The sequence below is a fragment of the Capra hircus genome, chromosome 14, assembly GCF_001704415.2.
Source record: "Capra hircus breed San Clemente chromosome 14, ASM170441v1, whole genome shotgun sequence".
Classification (NCBI taxonomy): Eukaryota; Metazoa; Chordata; class Mammalia; order Artiodactyla; family Bovidae; genus Capra; species Capra hircus.
In genome coordinates, this window is record NC_030821.1 from 30,211,521 (window position 1) to 30,236,851 (window position 25,331).

The following is a 25,331-nucleotide window of genomic DNA, read 5'->3' on the forward strand; positions in this document are numbered from 1 at the left end:
AAGTATTATCATCCCTATTCTAAATGAGTAATATAAGCTTCCCATCATATTATGTGCTTATTCTTAGCATATGTGGAATTTGAACTCAAGAAACAGCAGGGCTCCTAAGTATTAGAGTATATTGTCTCATTACAAATCTACCACATTACCAGATAAAACAAGCAAAAAGGCATGCCCTACTAATGGAACTTTGACAGTTGTTTCTTAATGAAAGAACAAGGCCGAAAAAGTTAGAACTAATTTGAAACAGAAAGGCAAGAGCAGTTTATAACCCATTTCTTGTTCCTGATATCTCACTATAAAGGGAAACAAAAAAGAAAGACTCAAGGTTATTTTGTAGGTATTATTAAAAGTAATAAAAACCAAATTTAACCTGATATATGCTGAACTTGGGCTTCACAGGTGGTGCTAGTGGTAAAGAATCTGCCTGCCTGCCAATGCAGCAGATATAAGAGTAAGAGATGTGGGTTCAGTCCCTGGATCTGGAAGATTCCCTGGAGAGGTCACAGCAACCCACTCCAGTATTGTTGCCTGGAGAATGCTATGGACCGAGGAGTCTGGCAGGCTACAGTCTATGGGGTCGAAAAGAGTTTGACACAACTGAACTGATAGCACCTCACACAGAATGCCAGATTTAGAATGTATGTGCCAAATGGTATTAAGTAATTACAGTAACAAGGACATTTCCCTCCAATTGTTTTTCTCATTCTCTCTCTTCTTCCTGCTCTCTCTCTCTCTCTCTCTCTTTTTTTTTTTTTTTTCCAAATTTCTTTCCTTATGGTTCTTTAAGAGAATAGAAGCAGTGAAGTAGGCACACCCTCACCTCTGGAATCTGTATCCACAGTCTCTGCTTCCTCTCCTGTTGCAATGAAGCTGTCCTTGCTCTATGTAAGGCTAATCCTAGTTCTTGTCTTGAAAGAACTTCATTCCTAAACATTCTTCAACTCTTCTAATTCACTAGGTTTTCCTTCTGTACTGGGTCACAACCAGTAACATACAAATGTGACTTATAACTTCCATCTTAAATAAACAGACTGTTCATTACATTCCTATCCTCCTCCAATTGTTTTCTCATTCCCTTCCTTTCTTTAGTAGAACACTTATCAAATATCTATCCTGAGGGAGATATCTATACAACTGTCTCCAATTTTATCAGCGATATTCATTTATGCTAATTATATATATATATATATATATGTCTTTGTATGTAACTAAAAAAGAATTTATTCAAGTGAGGAGTTTATATTAGTATTATTTAGGAATTGTTTTTACAATGTTTTCAGTCTTTACCAATAGTCTAAATCTACTGAAAGAGTTAAATGCATTTATTGTTAAGCAACATGGAACCTTATCAAATCAAGTTTTGCTACACCCTATGGATAAATAGTCCTCATATATAAGACATTGAAGAGAATCTTTCATAAGAGTTAAAAATAGTTCATCAAGTAAATATGTGTGAAATGAATGAATGAATGAACAAAACTATAACTAGTCATTTCAATGTATGCTTAAGCTTTATTTATAATTTAGGATTTGTTTCACACTGGGAAACATTTACTCCAAGTGCAGTAACAACATTTATATTACATTTTAATTTGTGTTACTCTCTCTGGATAACCTGAGGCCATTTTTAGAATAATATAGATAGCACTAAATACTACAGAAAATGACTGAGTTATCATCATTTTTATAATTCATCAGTACTGTAAATATACTTCTGACTTCTCACTTTATATTTGTTTTCATCTAATTTAATTAGAAATGTTCATTTCACCTAAAATGGTCCTAACTAACACATGCACATGTGTCAAATATATTATGGATGATAATTCAGAGATAATGTTTGAATTACCATCTTGGTTACCTTGGGCTAATTAATACTCCAGTTTTCTTATGGCATTGCTCTGTACAACAAAGAAAAAATACACTAAAATCACTTATAATTTCTTGCATGTCCTTTCTGTTCAGAAAGCTGATTTTTTGGCATAAACTTGTTTATCTCAAGAACTTTTGAAAAACCTAAGATCTGATACAATTGGATAGATAATACTATCAAAAGCAGAAGAATTGTACTGTAGTAAGACAGGGACATTGATCAGATTGCCTTAGTTCTCTGAATTTTGTCTGCCTTGTCAATAAAACTGACATAGTAATAATTTACCTGACTGATTTAGTATTAGAAAAAATCTTAAAGTATTATTCTATCAATTAAATTGCATAATTGAAAATTATATGATATGAAAATGTCAATTCTAATATAAAGAGCAGTAGATTTTACTATTCACTGTGTACTCCAAGAAGTAGTTGTATTTTTTGCTGCAATATGTCAAGAAACTTCAGTAAGGTCATGGTCCAAATTTGGTATTCACAAGGCCCTATACTGTCCTCTTCAGTTTTATTGCCTTATACTTTTGTATTGACTAAGAAATGACACTATATTCTCCACTTCACTATCAATAAGGAAATCAAGCTGGGTAATAGGAATATTTAACCTGGAAGGAAATCTCATTGAGAATCAAATCAATCAGAAAATATTTGAAATGCAGATGGTAACCTAGAGTTGGATTTCACCCTGGAGAATTCTGCCCTTGATTGAGTCCTTGCTTTGTACGAGATCCATCAATTTTATAAAGAAGTTTCAACACTATTATTAGGCCTATACTCTGCCAGCTTCTCAGGAATGTGGCTATCTTTAGAATTTCATTATGATTTGGAAATACCTAATGATATGGCAAATAAGGTTATAGTAGATGATAAGATGACAGAGATATTCCATGTATGGGATGCAAAAGAAACCTCAAAGCTAGTGTTGTAGTATACTTCCAAGTATTTTATATAAACATACTGTTAAAAATACATATTTACTCATTTATTCACCAGGTAATTGTTGTAAACCCACCAGAAGCCAAGTATGCTTGGTATTGGAAATACATTTTAGTAAGTCGACACTGAATATTCACTGGAAGGACTGATGTTGAAGCTGAAGCTCCAATACTTTAGCCACCTGATGCCAACAACTGACTCATTGGCAAAGACCCTGGTGCTGGGAAAGATTGAAGGCAAAAGGAGAAGAGGGCAGAAAAGGATCAGATGGTTGGATAGCACCACCGGCACAATGGACATGAAAATGGGTAAACTTCAGGAGACAGGAACAGGGAGGGCTGGCATGCTGTACTCCATGGGGTTTCTAATACTCAGACATGACTTAGCAACTGGACAATAACACCTCCATACCACCATCGATTCTTGTGCTCTAATATGTAGACAAAGTGAGGATAAAATCACTGGTCCAATGTTTTTTAAATCAAAAGTCATGTTAGGTTGACAGCTGTCAAAGGTACATACCTATACAGGAAACTGACTTTTTATTCAAGATTATAAAAGATTATGTGCTGTGCTTAGTAGCTCAGTTGTGTCCAACTCCTTGAGACCCCATGGACTGTAGCCTGCCAGGCTCCTCTGCCCGTGGGGATTCTCCAGGTAAGAATATTGGAGTAGGTTTCCATGGCCTGCTCCAGGGGATCTTCCCAACCCAGGAATCAAACTGGGGTCTTGTGCATTGCAGGTGGTTTCTTTATAAAGGATTATATAAAAGTCTAATTTGAAGTTGAATTCCAATATTTGGAGATTAACAGAATTAATTAGCAAAAAAAAGATAAACAGAAATATTTTATATAGTTTTGACTGATAGCACATAATACCAGTGTGTTTCTAATTTTACATTATAAAAAATTTCAACACAGTCAGATTCATGTAACATTTACTAACTACCAGGTGTAATGCCAAGTTCTGGTTATATAATTATTAATAGGATAACATCTTGTCCATCAAAGGAACATAATCTAAGAGGGATAGCAGATATGAATATGTCTTTAATATAATAAAATGTTTATTAAAATCAGGTAACATTTGTCATATAAAGTGAAAAATTGTGGGCATGAAATAAAAAGCTAAAAGTGATTTAAATTATATAATTAAAATATGTACTGATTTATAATTTTAGATGAACTTTTCAAAATAATTATCTATACAAAAATTACTTAAAATAATTTCTAAAAAGTTAAAATACCATATATCTATTCACACAAAAACATCCTCTTTACATGACTTAAATAAACATTAAAAATAAGAGAAGCAGAATAATCATTTGTGGTACATGTGTACATGCTTTAATTGATTTTTTAGACATATTTAATGTCATTTTACTCAACCTACTCCAGTATTCTTGCTTGGAAAATTCCATGGACAGAGGAACCTGGTGGTCTATAGTCCATGGGGTCACAAAGAGTTGGGCATGAATTAGTAACTAAACCACCACCACCACCAATGCCATTTTATTCTTTACTTAAGTATACGGTTTTCAATATATTCTTATTTTTATTGGTATTGTTAAAGCTATTTCCAATATATTTTACATTGTTGGTATGTCAACAAATGTCTCCATAGGCTATAATATTTTTAATTGAGAAAGTTTTCTCTGTATAGGTATTGATGTATCCAGTAAGCATAGAGCTAGTTCTTTGAAATAGGGGCAAGTTTCAATTTGATCTTATGTCATAAAGCAATGTGTAAATATTTCAGCTTAAGTATTTTCACATATATTAAATCTTTATTTCTTTTTGGACACCTTTCTTTGATAAAAATTTTTCACAATATGAAACTTACCAAATTGTCTTAAATTATGATTTTTTTGAAATATTTCACTTTTGGTTGTGTATGAAAAACAGTGCTTCAGATAAAAACTTTCCTAAGTCTGAATGAAAATGAGCAGCAAAAGCAGAAACTAGTATTGATCTACTAAAATTTATATATTTATTTTTGAATCAGCATTTCTTTGTCATACATAAAGAAAAGGTTATTCAATTATTTTGCTGTACATAAAAATATTTGTAAATTTTAATGATAGTTTTATTTTGATAGAATTTGCTTGGTTGAAGTTATGAATCATATGTATTCCATAATCAATTCAAACTGTATTATCTTTTTCTTAATTTAATAAGAGCTTTGTTTTTGTCATGAAGTTGTATGTCACCAAAATTTATATTTGTACTATTATCACAAAACAGTTTATCCTTAATACTATAATTTTAATATATGTTCTTTGTCTCATTTATAAAAATATTTAAAAGATAATTGTTTGCTTAAAAGTTTTAAAAAAAAGTTATGTGCTGTTAACATAAATAGAAGTAAGATAAGTGAAAACAATTGCCCAAAGGAAAGAAGAGAGAACTGGAAGTACATTATGGTAGGGTTCTTACATTATATGTGAGGTTGTGTAATAGAATGTGATAGTAGATTTTGATTAAAAAATGTATGTTATTAATATCAGAGCAAGTACACCCCAACCTCCAAAATGTTTAACTAATAATTTAATAGAGGGGGAAAATGATGATGGAATGCACAGGTGGGTCCAATAAAAACTGATTTTCAATATGGTTTAACTAGTAGCTTAAAAAAGATGTAGACAAATATTAATAATAATATAGAATACTTTAGGCATAGTGTTATCAACCAAGTGTATCTCATTGGTATTTAATTCCAAATAATGGCAAGTGTACATTGTTATCCTTTCAAGTGCACGTGGTTCTTTGTGACCCATGGACTGTAGCCCGCCAGGCTCCTCTGTCCCTGGGGATTCTCTAGGCAAGAACACAGGAGTGATTTGCCAGGTCCTCCTCCATGTGATCTTTCCAGTCTCGGGATTGAACCCAGATCTCCTGCACTGCAGGCAACTCTTTAATATCTGAGCCATCAGGGAAGCCCAAGAATACTGGAGTGGGTAGCCTATCCCTTCTCCAGGGGATCTTCTCGACCCAGGAATCAAATTAGGGTCTCCTGCATTGCAGGTGGATATTTTACCAGCTGAGATACCAGGGAAGCCCAGAAGCACGTATGCTGGAGCATTAAAAAAAATAAATAAATAAGTATAAGTAAATTTAAAATTGTTACTTGAGAAGTTCTTATGCTAATGAAGGTGGCATGTTAACACTTTCCACGTATGCAGAAGAGAATTTAGAACTAAAGTGATAAAATTAGTTCAGTAGAGTTTTCATTTGTTCTAGATGAAAAATGATGTTTCTTTTTTAAACAGATTTATGTCTTATAGTTTTCACATGGTTAATGACATCACTATGATGCCCATATATGTTAACATATATTGAGTGCAAGTTGTATTTTCAGCACTAATTTTCTTTTAGTTATTTAGTTATTTAGAAGTTATTGGGATTTTTGATGATTAGCACATTAAATGTAAAAAGCATGATGATTAGCAGACATTTTGAGCAAGTGGTACAAAATCCTTAGTATGTAGATAATAAAAGTCTAAGAACCATAGAGTTAATCCAAATAGGTATTTCAACAGCTTATCATATTCAAATTTACAGACAATTTGTTCCTAAAATAAAAATACCAAGGATCAGCATCTTAAAATATTAATATACTATTAGGTCTAAATTTCATGTTTTAATATCATATATATTAAATTCTCAATCAAAATATCCCATTTTTCACATGAAGTTAACAAGTTATTAGGAAAAATTGGTCTATTAATACCAATGATATCAGATTCCCCAGGATAAATCTAAAACCAGGGAGAAATGTTATTTAGGAAACAATTCAAACAATCTTTTTTTTTTTTAGGAAACACTCAAACCAAAAGAACATGCCTATAGTAGTTAGATACTTTTAAAAAATCAACTACCTTTTTAATACATCAGGTAATTTAAAATGACAGATTTTGTCAGTGTTATGACTCCCAATCACCATTTAATTATATTTCACATTTTAGAATATAAAGTGAGCCCCACCATAGCTTACAAAATTTTAATATAACACAGAAGCCAAGAAAGTTTCATTTAATTCTGTATTCTACTAATTACTTGATTGTACATAAAAATAACCAATCCATACATAATTTAACCACTAAAATTATTTTTACAACTTACCTAAATATGTTTTATTGAAGTGGGATCATGTGGGATTCCTTGCTTGTTTAAAATGTGTTTCTGGATGTACTAAGATGATTTGATTCACAAATTATAAAAAACAGAATATTCTTCTAGATCCCTTCCTGCTATCCTTTTGAGCTCAGTTTCAACTTTCGCAATATTAAGTTTCTCTGACCTCCTTCTTAATCTCGGCTTGGGCTTTTCCTCACTGCAACCTTCAGGTGAACTTTCTATTGTACGTCATAGGTCATGGTGTAATTAGCTTTCTTAAGAAATGAATATTCAGTATACACTTTCTCCTTAAATGTGGAGTTTAAATAAGGCCACAACTACCATAAACATATATTGTAAAACAATATTTCTATGATAAAATAAATTATTGTTAATTTACCCCATAAAATAAATAACAAACACTTTCATGGCAAAGACATTCAGACTATAGCTTTATAGCACATCTGTTCAACTTCTACTTCTGCGTGTATTTCAAGAATACATATTTCTCACTTACCTGGCTAACTCATGGCTTGACAGCTTTATGTATCTTTCAAACCATAGATTACGACATAATTTGCTGTTATACAAAAGAGCTGGCAAGGCAACAGTATCAAATACTTCTCCCACTACATTCCAAGGTCAGAATGGTTTAGACATTAATATCTGAGAATATTTTCATTTTGTCCTCAAGTGATCTATATGTTACTCAGGAAAAGAAAGTTTAAGTTATCTGAAATCCACAAAAGACTGGAAAATAGAGATGGGTTTGCAGTATATTTATCTTGCAAAATTAATCATGTATTATAATTTCTCTGAGCACTGAGAATGTACCTCATTCACTACTGCTGCTGCTGCTAAGTCGCTTCAGTCGTGTCCATTTCTGTGTGACCCCATAGACGGCAGCCCACCAGGCTCCTCCGTCCCTGGGATTCTCCAGGCAAGAACACGAGGGGGTTGCCATTTCCTTCTCCAATACATGAAAGTGAAAAGTGAAAGTGAAGTCGCTCAGTCATGTCCGACTTTTAGCGACCCCATGGACTGCAGCCTACCAGGCTCCTCCGTCTATGGGATTTTCCAGGCAAGAGTACTGGAGTGGGTTGCCATTGCCTTCTCTGATGAGATCAAATACAAGGATGACAGCTAATAAATATACCTCACCTATTTTAACAGAAATATTAATAATGATACTTTGTTAAAAAATGGAAAATACAGCCCAAATGCCAAACTAGTCAGGATGCCCAGAAAAGAGGCATAAATCAGAACTGTCTTGGGCAAACTAGGTTATATAGCCATTCTACATAACACACACATAGTATCAGGGAGTTGCAGATATGCAAAAGTCCCTTTTAAATGGGAATGTACATCAGTTCAGTTCAGTTCAGTTCAGTTGCTCAGTTGTGTCTGACTGTTTGCGACCCCATGAATCGGAAAACGCCAAGCCTCCCTGTCCATCACCATCTCCCGGAGTTTACTCAAACTCACGTCCATCGAGTCGGTGATGCTGAGGCATCCTTCTCATCCATCTCAGCCATCTCATCCTCTGTTGTCCCCTTCTCCTCCTGCCCCCAATCCCTCCCAGCATCAGTGTCTTTTCCAATAAGTCAACTCTTCCCATGAGGTGGCCAAAGTACTGGAGTTTCAGCTTCAGCATCAGTCCTTTCAATGAAAACCCAAGACTGATCTCCCTTAGAATGGACTGGTTGGATTTCCTTGCAGTCCAAGGGACTCTCAAGAGTCTTCTCCAACACCACAGTTCAAAACCGCCAATTCTTTGGCGCTCAGCTTTCTTAACAGTCCGACTCTCACATCCATACATGACCACAGGAAAAACCATAGCCTTGACTAGATGGACCTTTGCTGGCAAAGTAATATCTCTGCTTTCAATATGCTATCTAGGTTGGTCATAACTTTCCTTCAAATGAGTAAGCGTCTTTTAATTTTATGGCTGCAATCACCATCTGCAGTGATTTTGAAGCCCCCCAAAATAAAGTCTGACACTGTTTCTACTGTTTCCCCATCTATTTCCCATAAAGTGATGGGACCAGATGCCATGATCTTCATTTTCTGAATGTTGAGCTTTAGCCAACTTTTTCACTCTTCTCTTTCACTTTTATCAAGAGGGTCTTTAGTTCCTCTTCACTTTCTGCCATAAGGGTGGTGTCATCTGCATATCTGAGGTTATTGATATTTCTCCCGACAATCTTGATTTCAGCTTGTGTTTCTTCCAGCCCAGCGTTTCTCATGATGTACTCTGCATATTAATTAAATAAGCAGGGTGACAATATACAGCCTTGATGTACTCCTTTTCCTATTTGGAACCAGTCTGTTGTTCCATGCCCAGTTCTAACTGTTGCTTCCTGACCTGCATATAGGTTTTCAAGAGGCAGGTTAGGTGGTCTGGTATTCCCATCTCTTTCAGAATTTTCCACAGTTTATTGTGATCCACTCAGTCAAAGGCTTTGGCATAGTCAATAAAGCAGAAGTAGATGTTTTTTTCTGGAACTCTCTTGCTTTTTTGATGATCCAGCGGATGTTGGCAATTTGATTTCTGGTTCCTCTTCCTTTTCTAAAACCAGCTTGAACATCTGGAAGTTCACAATTCAGAGTATTGCTGAAGCCTGGCTTGGAGAATTTTGAGCATTACTTTACTAGCATGTGAGATGAGTGCAATTGTGTGGTAGTTTGAGCATTCTTTGGCATTGCCTTTCTTTGAGATTAGAGTGAAAACTGACCTTTTCCAGTCCTGTGGCCACTGCTGAGTTTTCCAAATTTGCTGGCATATTGAGTGCAGCACTTTCACAGCATCATCTTTCAGGATTTGAAATAGCACCACTGGAATTCCATCACCTCCACTATCTTTGTTCGTAGTGATGCTTTCTAAGGCCCACTTGACTTCACATTCCAGGATGTCTGGCTCTAGGTAAGTGATCACACCATTGTGATCATCCGGGTCGTTAAGATCTTTTTTGTATAGTTCTTCTGTGTATTCTTGCCACCTCTTCTTAATATCTTCTGCTTCTGCTAGGTCCGTACCATTTCTGTCCTTTATCGAGCCCATCTTTGCATGAAATGTTCCCTTGGTATCTCTAATTTTCTTGAAGAGCTCTCTAGTCTTTCCCATTCTGTTATTTTCCTCTATTTCTTTGCATTGATTGCTGAAGAAGGCTTTCTTATCTCTCCTTGCTATTCCTTGTAACTCTTTGGGAATTCACATACTACCACTTTTGTTTCTTCCTTCTCACTTCTTCACTTGTATAAGTCACATGCTTTTTAGAAGTGTGACCTTAGATGTGATTCTTGGGAGCATAATCAGAAGATAAGCTGATGAAATTGTAAAACTTCACTGTAACTAAAAAATATAACTAAGATTTTTGTGTTTCCTCTGGAATATTAATGAGCAGTCACTACTGCTAGGTATTTACTAAGCACCAGGCACAGTGCTAACCTCCTTTCAGACAGAGGTGGATTTGAGCCACAGTCGAAACATCTGCTAGGTTATCACCTTGAATAAATTAACTCACTCTCTGAACCTCAGTGTAAATTTCTTGGTAAATGGGGATGACATAGTATATCTCCCTGGAGAAGGAAATGGCAACCCACTCCAGTATTCTTGCCTGGAGAATTCCAGGGATAGAGGAGCCTGGTAGACTACAGTCCATGGGGTCACAAAGAGTTGGACACTACTGAGCACTGATCATCAGCACAGTATATCTCATATGGCCTCTGTGAGCATTAAATGAGGTTATCGTACATAAAGTACTTAACATTATTCTTAATGGGCTTCCTTGGTGGCTCAGAGAGCAAAGAATCTCCCTGAAATGCAGGAGACCTGGGTTCAGTCCCTGAGTTGGGAAGATCTCTAGGAGGATAATATGGCAACCTACTCCAGTATTCTTGCCTGGAGAATCCCCATGGACAGAGGAGCCTGGTGGGCTACAGTCCAAGTGGTCACAAAGAATCAGACACAACTGAGTAACTATGCACAGCACAATATGATTCTTGGCACCAAGGAAGGAATCATTCATGAAAAAAGAAACCAAACTTTTCACATTTGAAATCTGAATTGATGCTATTTACAATGTATTAATTATTAAGGTAATTTTATTTTAGTGAATCAATTTTTAGCCTCTGATCAATGATATATATTTCTATGCATCTTAAAAGAATATTTGAAGGTAGATTTATTAAAACTCTGGTAGGATATATATTGTTTCTATAACTTTAATATGACCTACAGATACAATAAATATAAAAAATATATTACTAATTTCCTTGACAGATGCACATTAAAATTTCCAGAAATGCATATAAAGCAGCTTGTTTCTATTAAGCAGATGCACTTGGCATTCACAAACAATAGCCTGAAGCACCTTATCATATGATTGCATTTAGATATTTAATCACAATAACCATTTATGTGTAAAACCTTACTAATTTAAGGTAAATGAAAGAGTTGTTAGTTGCCAAACTATCATCATAAATAACTGAAATCGAACAGATATCACAAACAGTTTGCTGACATATTGTCCCTAACTTCAAAAAAATTAGAAGGTCAAGATATAAATATGAAGAATGCTTAATCTGTGTTTCAGATTTAGAAGTCCTTTATCTTCATTAATTATATAATCATTCTCTTATTTTTCATTCCCTTTTTTTCTGTCTCAAAAGATATACTAAGGGTACAAATCTAAAGACATTGACTCATCTATACTGATGTATACCTCCCTTACATGAACCTTCTTTATAACACAAAACAATTCATTTACTTATGTTAGTTGATTATGCCAAACAATCATCTTTCACAAACAAAAAATATATCAAGTTAATTATATATTTATATTGTTAGTTGTTAACTTAAAGTGATGCATTTTCAGGTCAGTCATTAAATAAGTTCTTCATGCTTTTTCCAAAAGATTCCAATTTTACATGTATTCATATAGTGATAATAGTTTACTGGGCACCAACTATTTATTCAATACTAAGTACTGTGCACTCACGATCATATTAAATCTTAATAATCTATTTATGAAATGAGCATCATTATCCCTATGTGAATTAGAGAGCTCAGACTCAGGTGATGAGGTGAAGTGCCCAAAATCAGCAATTAGTAAGAAGCCAAGACTTGAATTAAGGCACATATGAAGAATACTGGTCTGCACTCTTTCCATAGATGATGTTGGAAATCTCAATAAGTTTCAACTACTGGGATTTTTAAGGCTATGCAATTAGAAGATCCCTTAGATATTTTTCTCAAAGAGATAATGTGTATCAATAATAAGAGTAAAAAAATAGCAACTAAATTTTTTTGAGTTCCCATGTATTTTTTTTCAGCCATTAAACCAAAATCCCTTTTAAGAAACAGCATATAGTTAACCACTTAGCAAAAAACAAAACAAAACAAAAAACAGCCATCAACACTGGTAATTAGAGTGAAAGACATTTCATTGTGGTAGGATATCTTTAATGTAAAAGTATATTTAAAATATTTTGTCAAAGTTTTCTGTGAATATATAATTAAGATCTTTAACAGAAGAAAATAAAATTAGTAAAAATGTAGGGTTGCTTTTTGTAATGGCAAATACTCATTCCTTTCCCTATCTCTAAAAATTTTACATTTTAAAATATACTTTTATAGTAAATTCAAATTATCAGTTTGTATAACGTAATTATTTCACTCGATAAATTAACTTTAATACCACCTTTACAGAAAATTGGTATGATAATTGGAGAGAAGGTACCAACAATTAATTAATTAATTAGAACTTAATTGTATTTCTTTTGCCTATCTATAGTTTATCTTAACTGCAGATGAATAAGAAGAGAAATAAGAATATTTAAGATAATTAACAACACAACATTGTAAAGCAATTTTCCTCCAATTAAAAAATAAAATTAAAAAAATTAAGATAATTAAAATTTTAAAAATGAAAGTTTTTGAGTAGTAAAGTAACAGAAGGATTTAAGTAACATTTCTATATTTTTATTTAAGAAAAAAAACAACTCACTTGAAAACTGAATTGCAAATCCAGATTTGCTGATATAAAAATCTGTGTCGAACTGAATGGTCACTACGTTGAGAGTGCTATGGATTCCTTCGGGAATAAGAGACCCACTAATTTCCTTTAAAAGCATCTCATTTTCAGGTGGACCATCCCAAACTCGGAGTATATCATGTGATGCTTCCGTATCAAAAGCAAGAAACTGCAGGCTGTGGGAGAACCATATATCTCTGATTATTTCAAACATGGATCCAGTTTTAAATAAAGAATATAAAATATCTTTGCTTATACTAGATATTTTTTTATTCTATCAAATAAAATGAATAATGCAAAATGGGTATGTAAACAATGCATTTTTATTGAACAGTATAATTTTTTTAGAATATGATTAAATATACTATTATATCAATTCTGCAAATTATGATTCAATTTAGGAATTTTTGACTTTAAGATGGTACAGAAGAGATACACATTTAGTAGAAACTGTACTCTGAATTTTGATCTTTTCCCAGTTGTGATACTCTCTCATGACATTGGGCAGTGCTAGGAAACTAAGTTCCCAGTCAGTCACAAGATCAAAAAAAACAAGCTACCAACACATTTACAATCATAATGCACTCATAAAACAGTTCTGTTTTTCATTTTCAGTATAGTATTCAATAAAATTACATGAGATATTCAATACTTTATTATAAAATAGACTTCAGGTTTAGATGATTTGCCCAACTGTAGACTAACAGTAAATGCTCTGGGCATGTTTAGTGTAGGTGAGGGTGAGTGATGGTTTTTGGTAGATTAGTTATGTTATATGCATTTTCAGTTTATGACATTTTCAATTTATGTTCAGTTTATCAGCATGTAACCCAAGGAAGACCTACCTATACGTTCTTTTCAGTGTTCATGACTTAATTGTGGCAATAACAGGTGACATTTAAGAGGAGCTCATATGTGCCACACGCTGTGCAAAATGCATCACATCTATTTTCTTCCTTTAATTATTATAATGATTCAGTGAAGCAGGAACAATTTTCATCTCAACTTTATGAAAAGTGGCAAGTGGGATTCAGATTAAATAAGATTGCCCTAAGGGTGGCAGAGTCATGAATTGAACTCAAGTTATCTAATGCCATAGTATGTGTTACTGCCACTGTTATCAATTTTTTAGTGTGCTTGTTTTATAAGAATCAAAGATTTACTCCACAAATGCAAAAACAGTTTACATTCAAAAAAGAAGTAAAGTAAAAGGAAACTTCCTGAATGTGAAAATGGCCCCTCACCACAAAAATGCACACAAAAGAAAAAAATTGCTTCATGTTAAATCTATTTTGCTTTAGTCTAGACAAAATTAATATCAGATTTTCTTGTGCCTAATTCAAAAGCTAAAAATCCAATTATATCAACACACTCAACTCTCTTCACCCCCCCATATATATATATATATATATCACATCCATGTTTGATATGTGAATTGTCACAGTTTTAAATCTGGGTTACAATTTAATATAACAATTCTTCTTTAATTTTTAAAAATCTCAGAATTCTGTTGAATTTACAGCATCTTAATTCATGAAGCATTAGAAGAGTAGAACTCTCAAGCAGCAGGAAAAATTCTGATCTTTTGTGCCCTCTTCTAACTGAAAAGCTTCTAAGGGGCTATATGAACCAATGCTGTGGCCTATGAATTAGTATGTCATGCTTATCAATACTTTCTCCCCCAATTTTATAATAGATAAAAACTATGTTTTTCTTTACCAATGGTAAAAAAAAGAAAAATTTTAATATTAATTATATATAGGGTCTGATCAGGAAATTCAGATTCCTCAGTCATTTTGAAAAGATAAAATCCATTTACCTGACAATGTTTCCTGGATCTACCTCAATCATCCACATGCAACGCAGATTATTGTCATATGGAAAGGGATAACCAGGAGATAAAATTCTTCCTGATGATTCTCCTTTAAAACGGCCTCCACATTCAGCTAGAAAAAATTAATTCAATTTAAGTCACAGTTTAATCTTTCTAAACATCTACAAATTTCTTGAGGATATATTTTTCACCTGAAGGAAAATAAGGATTGATTTCTTCTCTTATTGAAAGTATATATGTGTATATACTTTCTCAGATTAAGGTGTTAATTAAAGTAACAACACATTGTACAATAAAACAAGAATCTCAAGTTAGATCATATAAATGATAATATAATAAGCCAATTAGGGAATTTTAAAAGTACACACTCAAAAGCTCAGAGTTTAGGCTTCAAACTTTTTAAGATGTATGGCAAAATAATGTTAATGTAACAAGGGGAAACAGATGGCAAGTTGCTCCCTTATAGCTGGTTGCAGGCTAACTAATTCATCATCTTACTACCTTACCTCTAAGCTTTACTGCAGGTCCCTCAGGCCTTCTAAATTTCATTGTCCTCATTCCCCTTTCAATCACTCTAAACTCTTTTGCTTTTAACCTCCTCAAAGTCAAAATGGCATTATTATTAGATTTTACTTCAGTTAAACCTGGTTCCGTTTTGATTTAAAGTGGTCTCTAATTTTTATAAAATTCACCAAATTAAAAATGTAAACATCATCATACAATATAATTAAAAATAGATCTTTTGGGGAATTTCCTCTCTATCTTAATAATATTTAATATATTAGGAAATCTGGAATGATTTTACATTGATAAGCAAATAATCTAGAAAGAATCCTCTTGCTAGAGGAGAAATGAAGTAGTTTACTTAGTATATTACTCTACTTCTCTACATCCTAAAAACCACAAGGTGTGATAATATATTTTTGAAATTTCTCCAAATTACTATACTACCAAAAAATAAAACTAAATCCAAGGTAATTTACTTTCTGCTTATATATTTGAATATATTACTACATTTATTTTTCCTGTTCTCTGCAGTGTTATTATCTTACTCAAATGCAATGCTGAACTAAACATCTTGAATTTTTGTTTTGTTTTGATTATTAGAACAAAGGTCAGAGACAAAGTTTCAGCACTCAGAAAAGACTGAATAACAATGGAATATCATGGTTAAAATTTGTAGGCTCTATTCATATAGATAAAATTGCTTCAAAGATTTTAGATGCTATATTTTAGTATAATATTAAGGTTATTTTTATGTGTCAACTTGGCCAAGTTGTAGTACCCAGTTATTTTATCAAACACTAGTCTAGGTGTTGCTATTTATAGACCTGGTTAACATCTATAATCAGCTGACTTTACCCTTGATAATGTGGGTAGCCTTCATCCAATCATTTGGAAGGCCTTAACAATGAAAACTGAGTTTTCTGGAAAAGAAGATTTTCCCTCAAGACTGTATCATTAATTCCTGCCCTAGTTTCCAGCCTTTTGATCTTCCCTATGGAATTTGAACTTGTCAGTCCCCACAACTGCATGAGTTAATTCCTCAATATATTAAATACATTTCTTGATAGATGATAGCTAAATAGATCACATATAGATCTACTAAATCTTTTTATTTGATGAACCCTGACTGATATATACACCTATAGAGGACTAAGCAAGTTTATTTTGTATTGTAACATTAATTTAATTCATAATAATAAATTTTTTATTTTAAAATAAATAAAATATATATAGTTAAGAAGTAACCATCACTTACTGTGGTTTTTCTCATTTTATAACAAGACCTTTGTTGAACAACCTAGAATGCTGTAACTGTAAAATTCATTTTTCTTCATTTTTAATGATTTATTCACTATTATTGACATATTTCTGAGGAGAACAAATTTGATACTTCATTCTGCCAGACTTGTCCTTTTTTATACAATCCATGAGGTTCTCATGGCAAGTATACTGGGGTGGTTTGCCATTCACTCCTCCAGCGGATCCCATTTGGTCAGAACTAGCAGCTATGATCCAACTTTCTTGAGCAGCCCTACACAGCATGGCTCATAGCTTCATTGGCCTATGCAAGGCCCTTCACCATGACAAGACAGTGATCCATGAAGGGATTACTATGATGTTGTGGTCAGTTATTCTAGAGCCAGACATTCTAGAGTGCGAAGTTAAGTGGGCATTAGGAAGCACTGCTGTTAATAAATGGGGTTCCAGTAGAGCTATTCAGAACCCTAAAGGATGATACCCTTAAAGTGATGCATTCAGTACGTCAGCAATTGTGGAAGACTGAACAGAGGCCACAGGACTGGAAGTGGTCAATCCTCATCCCAGTTCCCAAGAAGGCAGTACTAAAGAATGCGTGCTAAAGAATGTGCTAGCCGTCGGACAATTGCACTCATCTACCATTCTAGTAAGGTCATGCTTAATATCTTGCTTGCTAGGCTTCAGCATTATGCAAACCAAGAACTTCCAGTTATCTAAGCTGGGTTTAGACAAAGAAGAGGAACCAAAGATCAAATTGCCAACATTCACTGGATCATAAAGAAAGCAAGGGAATTCCAGAAAAACATCTATCTTTGTTTCACTGACTACACTAAAGCCTTTGACTGTGTGGATCATAACAAACTGTGGAAAGCTCTTAAAGAGGTGGGGATTCCAGACCATACTACTTGTTTCTAGAGAAACCTGTGTGCAGGTCAAGAAACAATAATTAGAACCCTGAATGGAACAAACTGTTGGTTCAAGATTGAGAAAGAAGTACAACAGGGCTGTCTGCTGTCCCCCTGTTTGTTTAACCTATATGCTGAACACATCATGAGAAATGCCAAGCTGGATGAGTTACAAGCTGGAGTCAAGATAAGCAGGAAAAAAATCAACAGCCTCAGATACGGGGATGATACCATTCTAACGGTAAGCTCCGGGAGAAGGTAAAGGACAGGGAAGCCTGGCATGCTGCAGTCCATGGGGTAGCAAAGAGTCAGACACGACTGAGCAATTGAATAACACCATTCTAATGGCAAGAAGCTAAGAGGAACTAAAGAACCTCTTGATGAGGGTGAAGGAGGACAGTGAAAGAGCTGGCTGAAAACTAAAGATTAACAAACTAAGATCATGGCATCCAGTCCCATTACTTCATGGCAGATAGAAGGGGAAAAGGTGAAAGTAGTGACAGATTTCATCTTCTTGGGCTCTAAAATCACTGCAGATGGTGACTGTAGTCATGAAATCAGAAGATGAGTGCTTCTCAGCAGGAAAGCTATGACAAACCTAGACAGTGTGTTGAAAAGCAGAGACATTACTCTGTTGACAAAGATCTGTATAGCCAAGGCTATGATCTTCCTATTAGTCATGTACGGTTGTGAGAGCTGAACTGTAAAGAAGGCAGAGCACCAAAGAATTGATGCCTTCAAACTGTGGTGCTGGAGATGATTCCTGAAAGTCCCTTGGAGAGCAATGAGATCAAACCAGCCAATCTTAAGGGAAATCAACCCTGAATACTCATTGTAAGGACTCATGCTGAAGCTGAAGCTCCAATATTTTGGTCATCTGATTCGAACAGCTGACTCATTGGAAAAGTCCCTGATGCTGGGAAAGATTGAGTGCAGTAGGTGAAGAGGGCATCAGAGGATGAGATGACTGTATGGCATCACTGATGCAATGAACATGAACTTGGGCAACATTCGGGAGATGGCGTGGGACAGAGAGGCCTGGCATCCTGCAGTCCATGGAGTCGCAAAGAGTTGGACATAACTGGGTGACTAAACAAAAACGACAATCTGCCAGATTAATTTTAAGCAACTCCAAGAACTGGAGGTTTGGGAATTGATTTTATATTGAATTTAAACATAACTCTTTCTCCATATTTCTTTGTTACAAATATTACTTGGCTATTTGATTTCAAATAAACCAGTGTGATATGCTGACACATTGGCGTTCAAATTCTGTCAGAAGTCTTATGTTTACAGATAAAACTGAAGGTGCGAAGGTTAAATACCTCTAGCTATGGTGCCTAAAAATTATTTTTTGTTTGCTTAATGTATAAGCTACAGAAACATAATTACCTAGAAAAATCCATATAATTAAGAAAAAGCTTCTTATTTGGCCAAGGCAAAAATATAACCATAATAGATATTTAAGGTTAATAGGAATGGATAATTATGATTTTAGGCCAAGTGGTAAAGCTGTTACTTATTGACAATAAAGAATACCATCTTAAATAGAATTTCATCTTCTATTGTCATGAAAATCATCAGCATGACACATTATGTATCCAGCTGTTTTAAGCTTTTATTCCTAATCATCTATCATTTAAAAAAAAAAAGTCACCCTTCTCATAAAGCCTGAGCAGTGGTATTACTAAAAGTGCATTGATTTGTCACAAAATAATTAAATCTTCTGATCCTAGATCAAATGTTCTTCTATTTGCATGAAGTTTTCCAAAAAATGAAAATGTCTTCAGCTCAATTCAACATATAAAGAAAATATATATTTTTTAATGTATTAGTTTGTGATTTTAATTCTACAGACAACATAGCAAGTCAGTATTTTTAAGTTTATAGTTTTGTGCTATTGAAAGCCTTAATGATTTTCTAAATATATTTGATATTCACACCAAAGAATATAACTTCAGAGAGAGTTAATCAGTGTACATTTTTCTCATAACCAACGCCAGCAGGTTGGTTGTTGGTCATATTCCAGAATCCTAAGCTTTGTCAATTTAAGTTGATTGTTATTTTAGGTTTATCCTCATAATCTATCCAAAATTCAGATGCATCTGAAAGGAAAGCAGTATAATTGCATTTTGGTTGGATAAAAGAACGTTTGCTTTCTGCTCATCAATGTTTTAACAAACCAATAGAAGTCTCATATCATCGAAAACACTGCAATTAGTTGCAAGACCTCTAATAACTAGAATTTCATTTCTTTCCTATTTGAAGTCTATCAAGTTTTGTGAAAATTCCTGTGTTGACTATATCCATTAACAAACATTAAAATATATCTCAAAATGTTCAGGTCTCCAAATTCATAAAATTGTATACATTAAATATGTGGAATTTTTTCAATATGTATTATATCTTAATAAATCTTTTTTAAAAATTAAGTCAATTTTATCCATATGAGCCTGACACAAAATGGATTTGGGCCACCACAACCGCCATTAAATAAGAATAATTAAAGAAACTTGTTTGTTCCCCCATTGAGGACTTTGTGTTTTGTTTAAATGTTTGTTTGTTTGTTTGTTTTTCATTTTGTTGTCCTAGTAATCCATCCAGTCTGGCACCTATACTGGGACCAAAAGAAAAAAAGCAGAGGTCTTTATCAACACTTTTCTATCCACCCTCTTTCTTACACATGCTCAGTTATTTGTTAATTGATTTATGGGATGGTAGTAATAAAATTCTTCTCCAGCTATACAAAGAGAGAAAATGATCATTCTGTAATTTCATGTAGGCAATATATCTTATATGACTAATTCTCACATGCCTTTTATTATTGAAATTCATTTAATTATGTTATGATACATAAAATAAGGAAAACAGATACACTTTCTTAGTTTTTGAAAAGGTATGTATATAGAGAAAGTCTTTGAAGTTATTGAGAATATTTAGTTTTTTTAATCTGCCTTTATACCAGCATAAGCATTAATTTTGTATATTAAAACAAATCTGGTCAATGAGATTCAGTAAATGTGTATGATTAAGAGTTTCAACATATTTTGTAGAGACTTAAATTTTATATCAAGATAGGATAAATATAATGACTTCATACGAACTATTTTTTTGCCCGAAAAGAGAAGGTACTCATTGATTATGGAAAGAATCCTCTGACTTACCACAAATTTGAACAATGTATTCATTAACTTTTTGATTAAGGTATGAGTTGGGTGTGGACAAATAAAATAACTAGAAAAGGTACAGTATATTTTGATAACACTTCCATAGAAATATTGCATGAAAACCAAAAACAGTATCCTACCAATACAGGATGGCAGAGGATAGTCCCATGCCCTTCTCTCCCCTGTCATGCACTTGAGAAGGCTGCTTCCATGGAGAGTGTAGCCTGGATTGCATCCATAAATGATAGTGCTACCAGCAAAATGCCCTTGGTCGCTGATTTTGTATCCAAATTGTGGGATGCCAGGATCCTCACAATGTGAAAGTTCAAAACCTATGAGAAGAATATAAATTTATTAAAGACAAAATTTAGCAGGAGGATTTAAAACAGCACAAATTATCCCTTTTACTGGTTTTAATATGATTACATAGTTTTTCCTGTTTTATTACTTAAAATATTTAATTTTGATAGCATACAGCTTCCCTGGTGGCTCAGAGGTTAAAGTGTCTGCCTCCAATGCGGGAGACCTGGGTTCGATCCCTGGGTCGGGAAGACACCCTGGAGAAGGAAATGGCAACCCACTCCAGTATTCTTGCTTGGAGAATCCCATGGACAGAGGAGCCTGGTGGGCTACAGTCCATGGGGTCACAAAGAGTCGGACATGACTGAGCGACTTCACTTACTTACTTACTTACTTACAGCCACCAGAGAGTTTTTTTTTCCTCAAAAAATTAAAATTTGTCTTATTATTCAAATTTAGCAATGATACCCCATGGTCTCTATGACTGTATCATAACGTGTTATAGTACTAACATTCTTGCCTGCTTCAAGTGATTTGCAACTAATAAATTCTGACCAATGTAACTATTAGGATCAAATCACGAAAAGTTTAAAATTCATTTAAAATATGTGAAACCACAACTGTTCAGGTAACAAATACGTCCAATGCAAACATAACTTTAGATTGCTTTACTTTTATAGTCTTGGAAGAAAATGAAATAGACATATTTAAAATGACTAGCAAGAGTTAATATAACCCAGTAATCAGTCTGAAGAACTCTGAATTTTTATATTCTGCCTTCAGAATACACAACTCTCAAAATTTCTTACAAGGAAAAAAAAAGTAGTTCATAAAAATAAATATCTTTGATTTCTAAAGAGTTGGGGCTTTCCACATGACTTTAGCTGGAAGCTTGTGATTGAGAAGATATGTTTATATGAGTAGTGAGAGAATTCCAGAGAGATTAAGGTACCTCTGGAGGGGATCTGTGTTTACATCTTAAGGAAGAATGAGACCCAGGACTTTACAGAAATCTCTAGATTATAAAAACTGGAGACACAGGAGGTTAATCTGACTGTTGAAACCCTAAATTTACATTACTAAGGTTAGCATAAAAACAGAATTATTTCCATCCCATCTCCAAAGAGCAAAAGTTTTCCTTCCTCCTTTCAGGAGAGGAGAGGGAGAGAGATAACTCTCTCAAGCACAGCAAGTCCATTTTTCTTATTCCCTATCCTTGGTCATGTGGTAAGTTTTTCCATCTGATTTTCATTGTGTTACTACAGAGGTAAGGACTAGGTCAAAGGGATGCTGATATACTTACTACTATTATTATTATTATTATATTTAATTCATCAATTCTATCACTTAAATAAGAATTAATCTCTTTAGATCCAGTATACGTACTGTGCCTATTCAGAATAAAATTAATAAAGGTGAATATTAAAAATGAAACAGTCATAGCACCTAAGATCCTGAAAGAACTAGAAAAGGGTACTTCAGAAGGTAAATCAAATATGACACTAGTTACAAAAATCTAAATCTTCTAGCTATAGAATTCTTCTGTACTTAGTGTTTTATAAATTCTATAAATGTAAGTTAAATGATGGGCTCCCTTGTGACAAAATGGCAAAGAATTTGACTGCCAGTGTGGGAGACACAGGTTTGATCCTTGAGTCAGGAAGATCTTCTGAATAAGAAAATGACAACCCACTCCAGTATCTTTGCCTGGTAAATCCCATGGACAGTGGAGCCTGGCAAGGCCACAGTCCATGGGGTCACAAAAGAGTCAGACTTGACTTTAGCCACTAAACAATAATAACAAGATAAATGATGTAATGATATAATGTGACAAAGATAATTAACTGTTTGTTATTGTTCAGCCACTAAGTCATGTCCAGCTCTCTGCGATCCCATGGTGTGCAGTGTGCCAGTCTTCCTTGTCCGTCATTATTTCCCAACTAGATGTTAAATTATATCAGTTATAACTTCTGAGACTAGAGGACTACGATAAAATTCTAGATAGCTTCATGGATGAGGGAAATCTATGATTCCAAGACAAATAATATTGGAGAAAAGAATAACTTTTGTGCATCTTAAATCATATGATATTCAAAAAGAGATCTGTATGTTTTTTGTGGGCATAGATCCTTGACCAAATTAATCTAAATTTGAACTAGAAAGCAAAAAAGCATATTTTAGCTCACTGATGTCAAGTCATTAATTTGTAGTACTGACTTCCCAGAGTGTCAAAACAAGCATACAATTACCAGAAATGTACAGCTAAAAGTACCAAATTTATACTTTAATTTCTGTATGCTGAGGGCTACCTTAGCTCTTGGAGAACATAAGGAGCCTCCTCTTAGTCTCTTTGAAGGGTTCTTCATCTTTCTTTTCTCTGCCAACCAATAGAACTATTTCACATATCTTCATTAATTTACAATCATTTGTTTATTTTCTTTTTTTTCCTATAGATTGGGCTTATTTCACTTTTTTCTCTTTCCCCCAAAGCCTTCACAGCACAAAATCTGGCACATAACAGATGTGCAATAATGTTCATGAATGAATGCTATTCTCAGGGCAGTTATCTCTAGGTGACATCTGAAAAATAAGCTAAAGTAATTTTGATGAAATTTATGATAGACTTAAAAAAAAACTGCAGGAAATTCCTGTATGGATTAATTTGTGACAACCTCATTTGGGTGGAAATATGTTAAGGCAAATGCAAACAGCTTCAAACAGAGTCATACAAGAGGTCAGAGGTTTCTGAGCAAGTCAGTCTTGCAATAACAGAAGTAGAAACAGTAGAAGTAGTAACAAAATTTTTAGGACATATTTTGTATGACTCTGTATAGTTAAGAGTACGTTTAAAATATCTGTGCTCAAAAGTATCAAGCTTGAATTCCTTCTACCAGACATAATATTCAGTTTATTATTCAAGATTCAGCCACTTTTGAGTTTTACCATGTATCATTTATCACAGTAAAAATGGAAATCAAGCTCTCTTTTTAAGGTTTATTGCCAAATTCATTCTCCTTTAATTTGAATGTTCTGTAAATGTGGTTGGCAATTGCTGGTGATGAGGTATAATGGAGACACTCTTTGCAAATTAAGATAATTTATAACACTTTGCATTGTAGATGAAAATGCACATGGACAATAGTATGTAAGCTACAAAGCACAACACAATTTAGTCCAATTTGGTGGAATTATTGTTGCTTATTCATAAATATTCAGAAGTGCCTTATCTTTATGGAAACATTCTGTTGCCAGTCTTTTCACTGAAAAGCTCAAATACATGAAAATGACAATTAAATAAAGATGTGTATGAAAAACCATATACTATAAATATTCACCATTCCTTGTGTAATTTGATACTGTGATGAAATTAAAACTCCTGGAGCAAAAATCAACTGGAGATTCTCATTTATCTAAATCTTTTTGACTTTCTGAATAACTTAAACTGAGTTCTAATTTCCTTCCTGCCATCATAAAGCAGAAATCTTCTTTAAAGATTCCTAACATTTGAAAATTACTATTTGATATCTATAAGAGAAGAGAAAGATATAAAAACTTCATCATCTGGTTCTATTGATAGTTGCTTCAGATTAACAGTAATATTAGTTCAGATTACTTTTCAGATTAATATTTATACTAATTGATTCATATTCACATTAATATTGTTATTCACAAATAATGCTCAGTTCAGTTCAGTTTCTCAGTCATGTCTGACTCTTTGCGACCCCGTGGACTGCAGCATGTCAGGCTTCCCTGTCCATCACCAATTCCCGGAGCTTACTCAAACTCATGTCCATCGCATTAGTGACACCATCCAACCAAATCATCCTCTGTCATCCCCTTCTCCTCCCACCTTCAATCTTTCCCAGAATCAGGATCTTTTCAAATAAGTTGGTTCTTTGCATCAGGTGGCCAAAGTATTGTAGTTTCAGCTTCAGCATCAGTCCTTCCAATGAATATTCAAGACTGATTTCCTTTAGGATTGACTGGTTAGATCTCCTTGCAGTCCAAGGGACTCTCAAGAGCCTTCTCTTATCCACGGTTCAAAAGTATAAATTCTTCAGTGCTCAGCTTTCTTTATAGTCCAACTCTCACATCTATACACAACTACTAGAAAAACCATAGCTTTGACTAGACGGACTTTTGTTGGTAAAGTAATGTCTCTGCTTTTTAACATGCTGTCTAGGTTGTTCATAGCTTTTTTTTCAAGGAGCAAGTGTCTTTAAATTTCATGGCTGCAGTCTCGATCTGCAGTGATTTTGGAGCCCCCCAAAATAAAGTCTGTCACTGTTTCCATTGTTTCCCCAACTATTTGCCATGAAGTAATGGGACCAGATATCATGATCTTAGTCTAATGCTAAGTAACTTAAAACTCCATTTATGTTTGGTTC

At 33.9% G+C, this 25,331-nt stretch overlaps 1 protein-coding gene across 1 annotated transcript in view; it reads right to left on the reverse strand.

The window, feature by feature from the left end:
• LOC108637476 (CUB and sushi domain-containing protein 3-like) overlaps positions 1-25,331 on the reverse strand; it is a 95,803-nt gene that overhangs the window by 67,098 nt on the left and 3,374 nt on the right. Inside the window, exons 2-4 of the mRNA XM_018058090.1 lie at positions 20,784-20,975; positions 14,793-14,919; positions 12,947-13,149 (exon numbers count right to left, since the gene is read on the reverse strand). Coding sequence (XP_017913579.1) covers positions 12,947-13,149; positions 14,793-14,919; positions 20,784-20,975 — 522 coding nt within the window. The remainder of the gene's footprint in view (positions 1-12,946; positions 13,150-14,792; positions 14,920-20,783; positions 20,976-25,331) is intronic.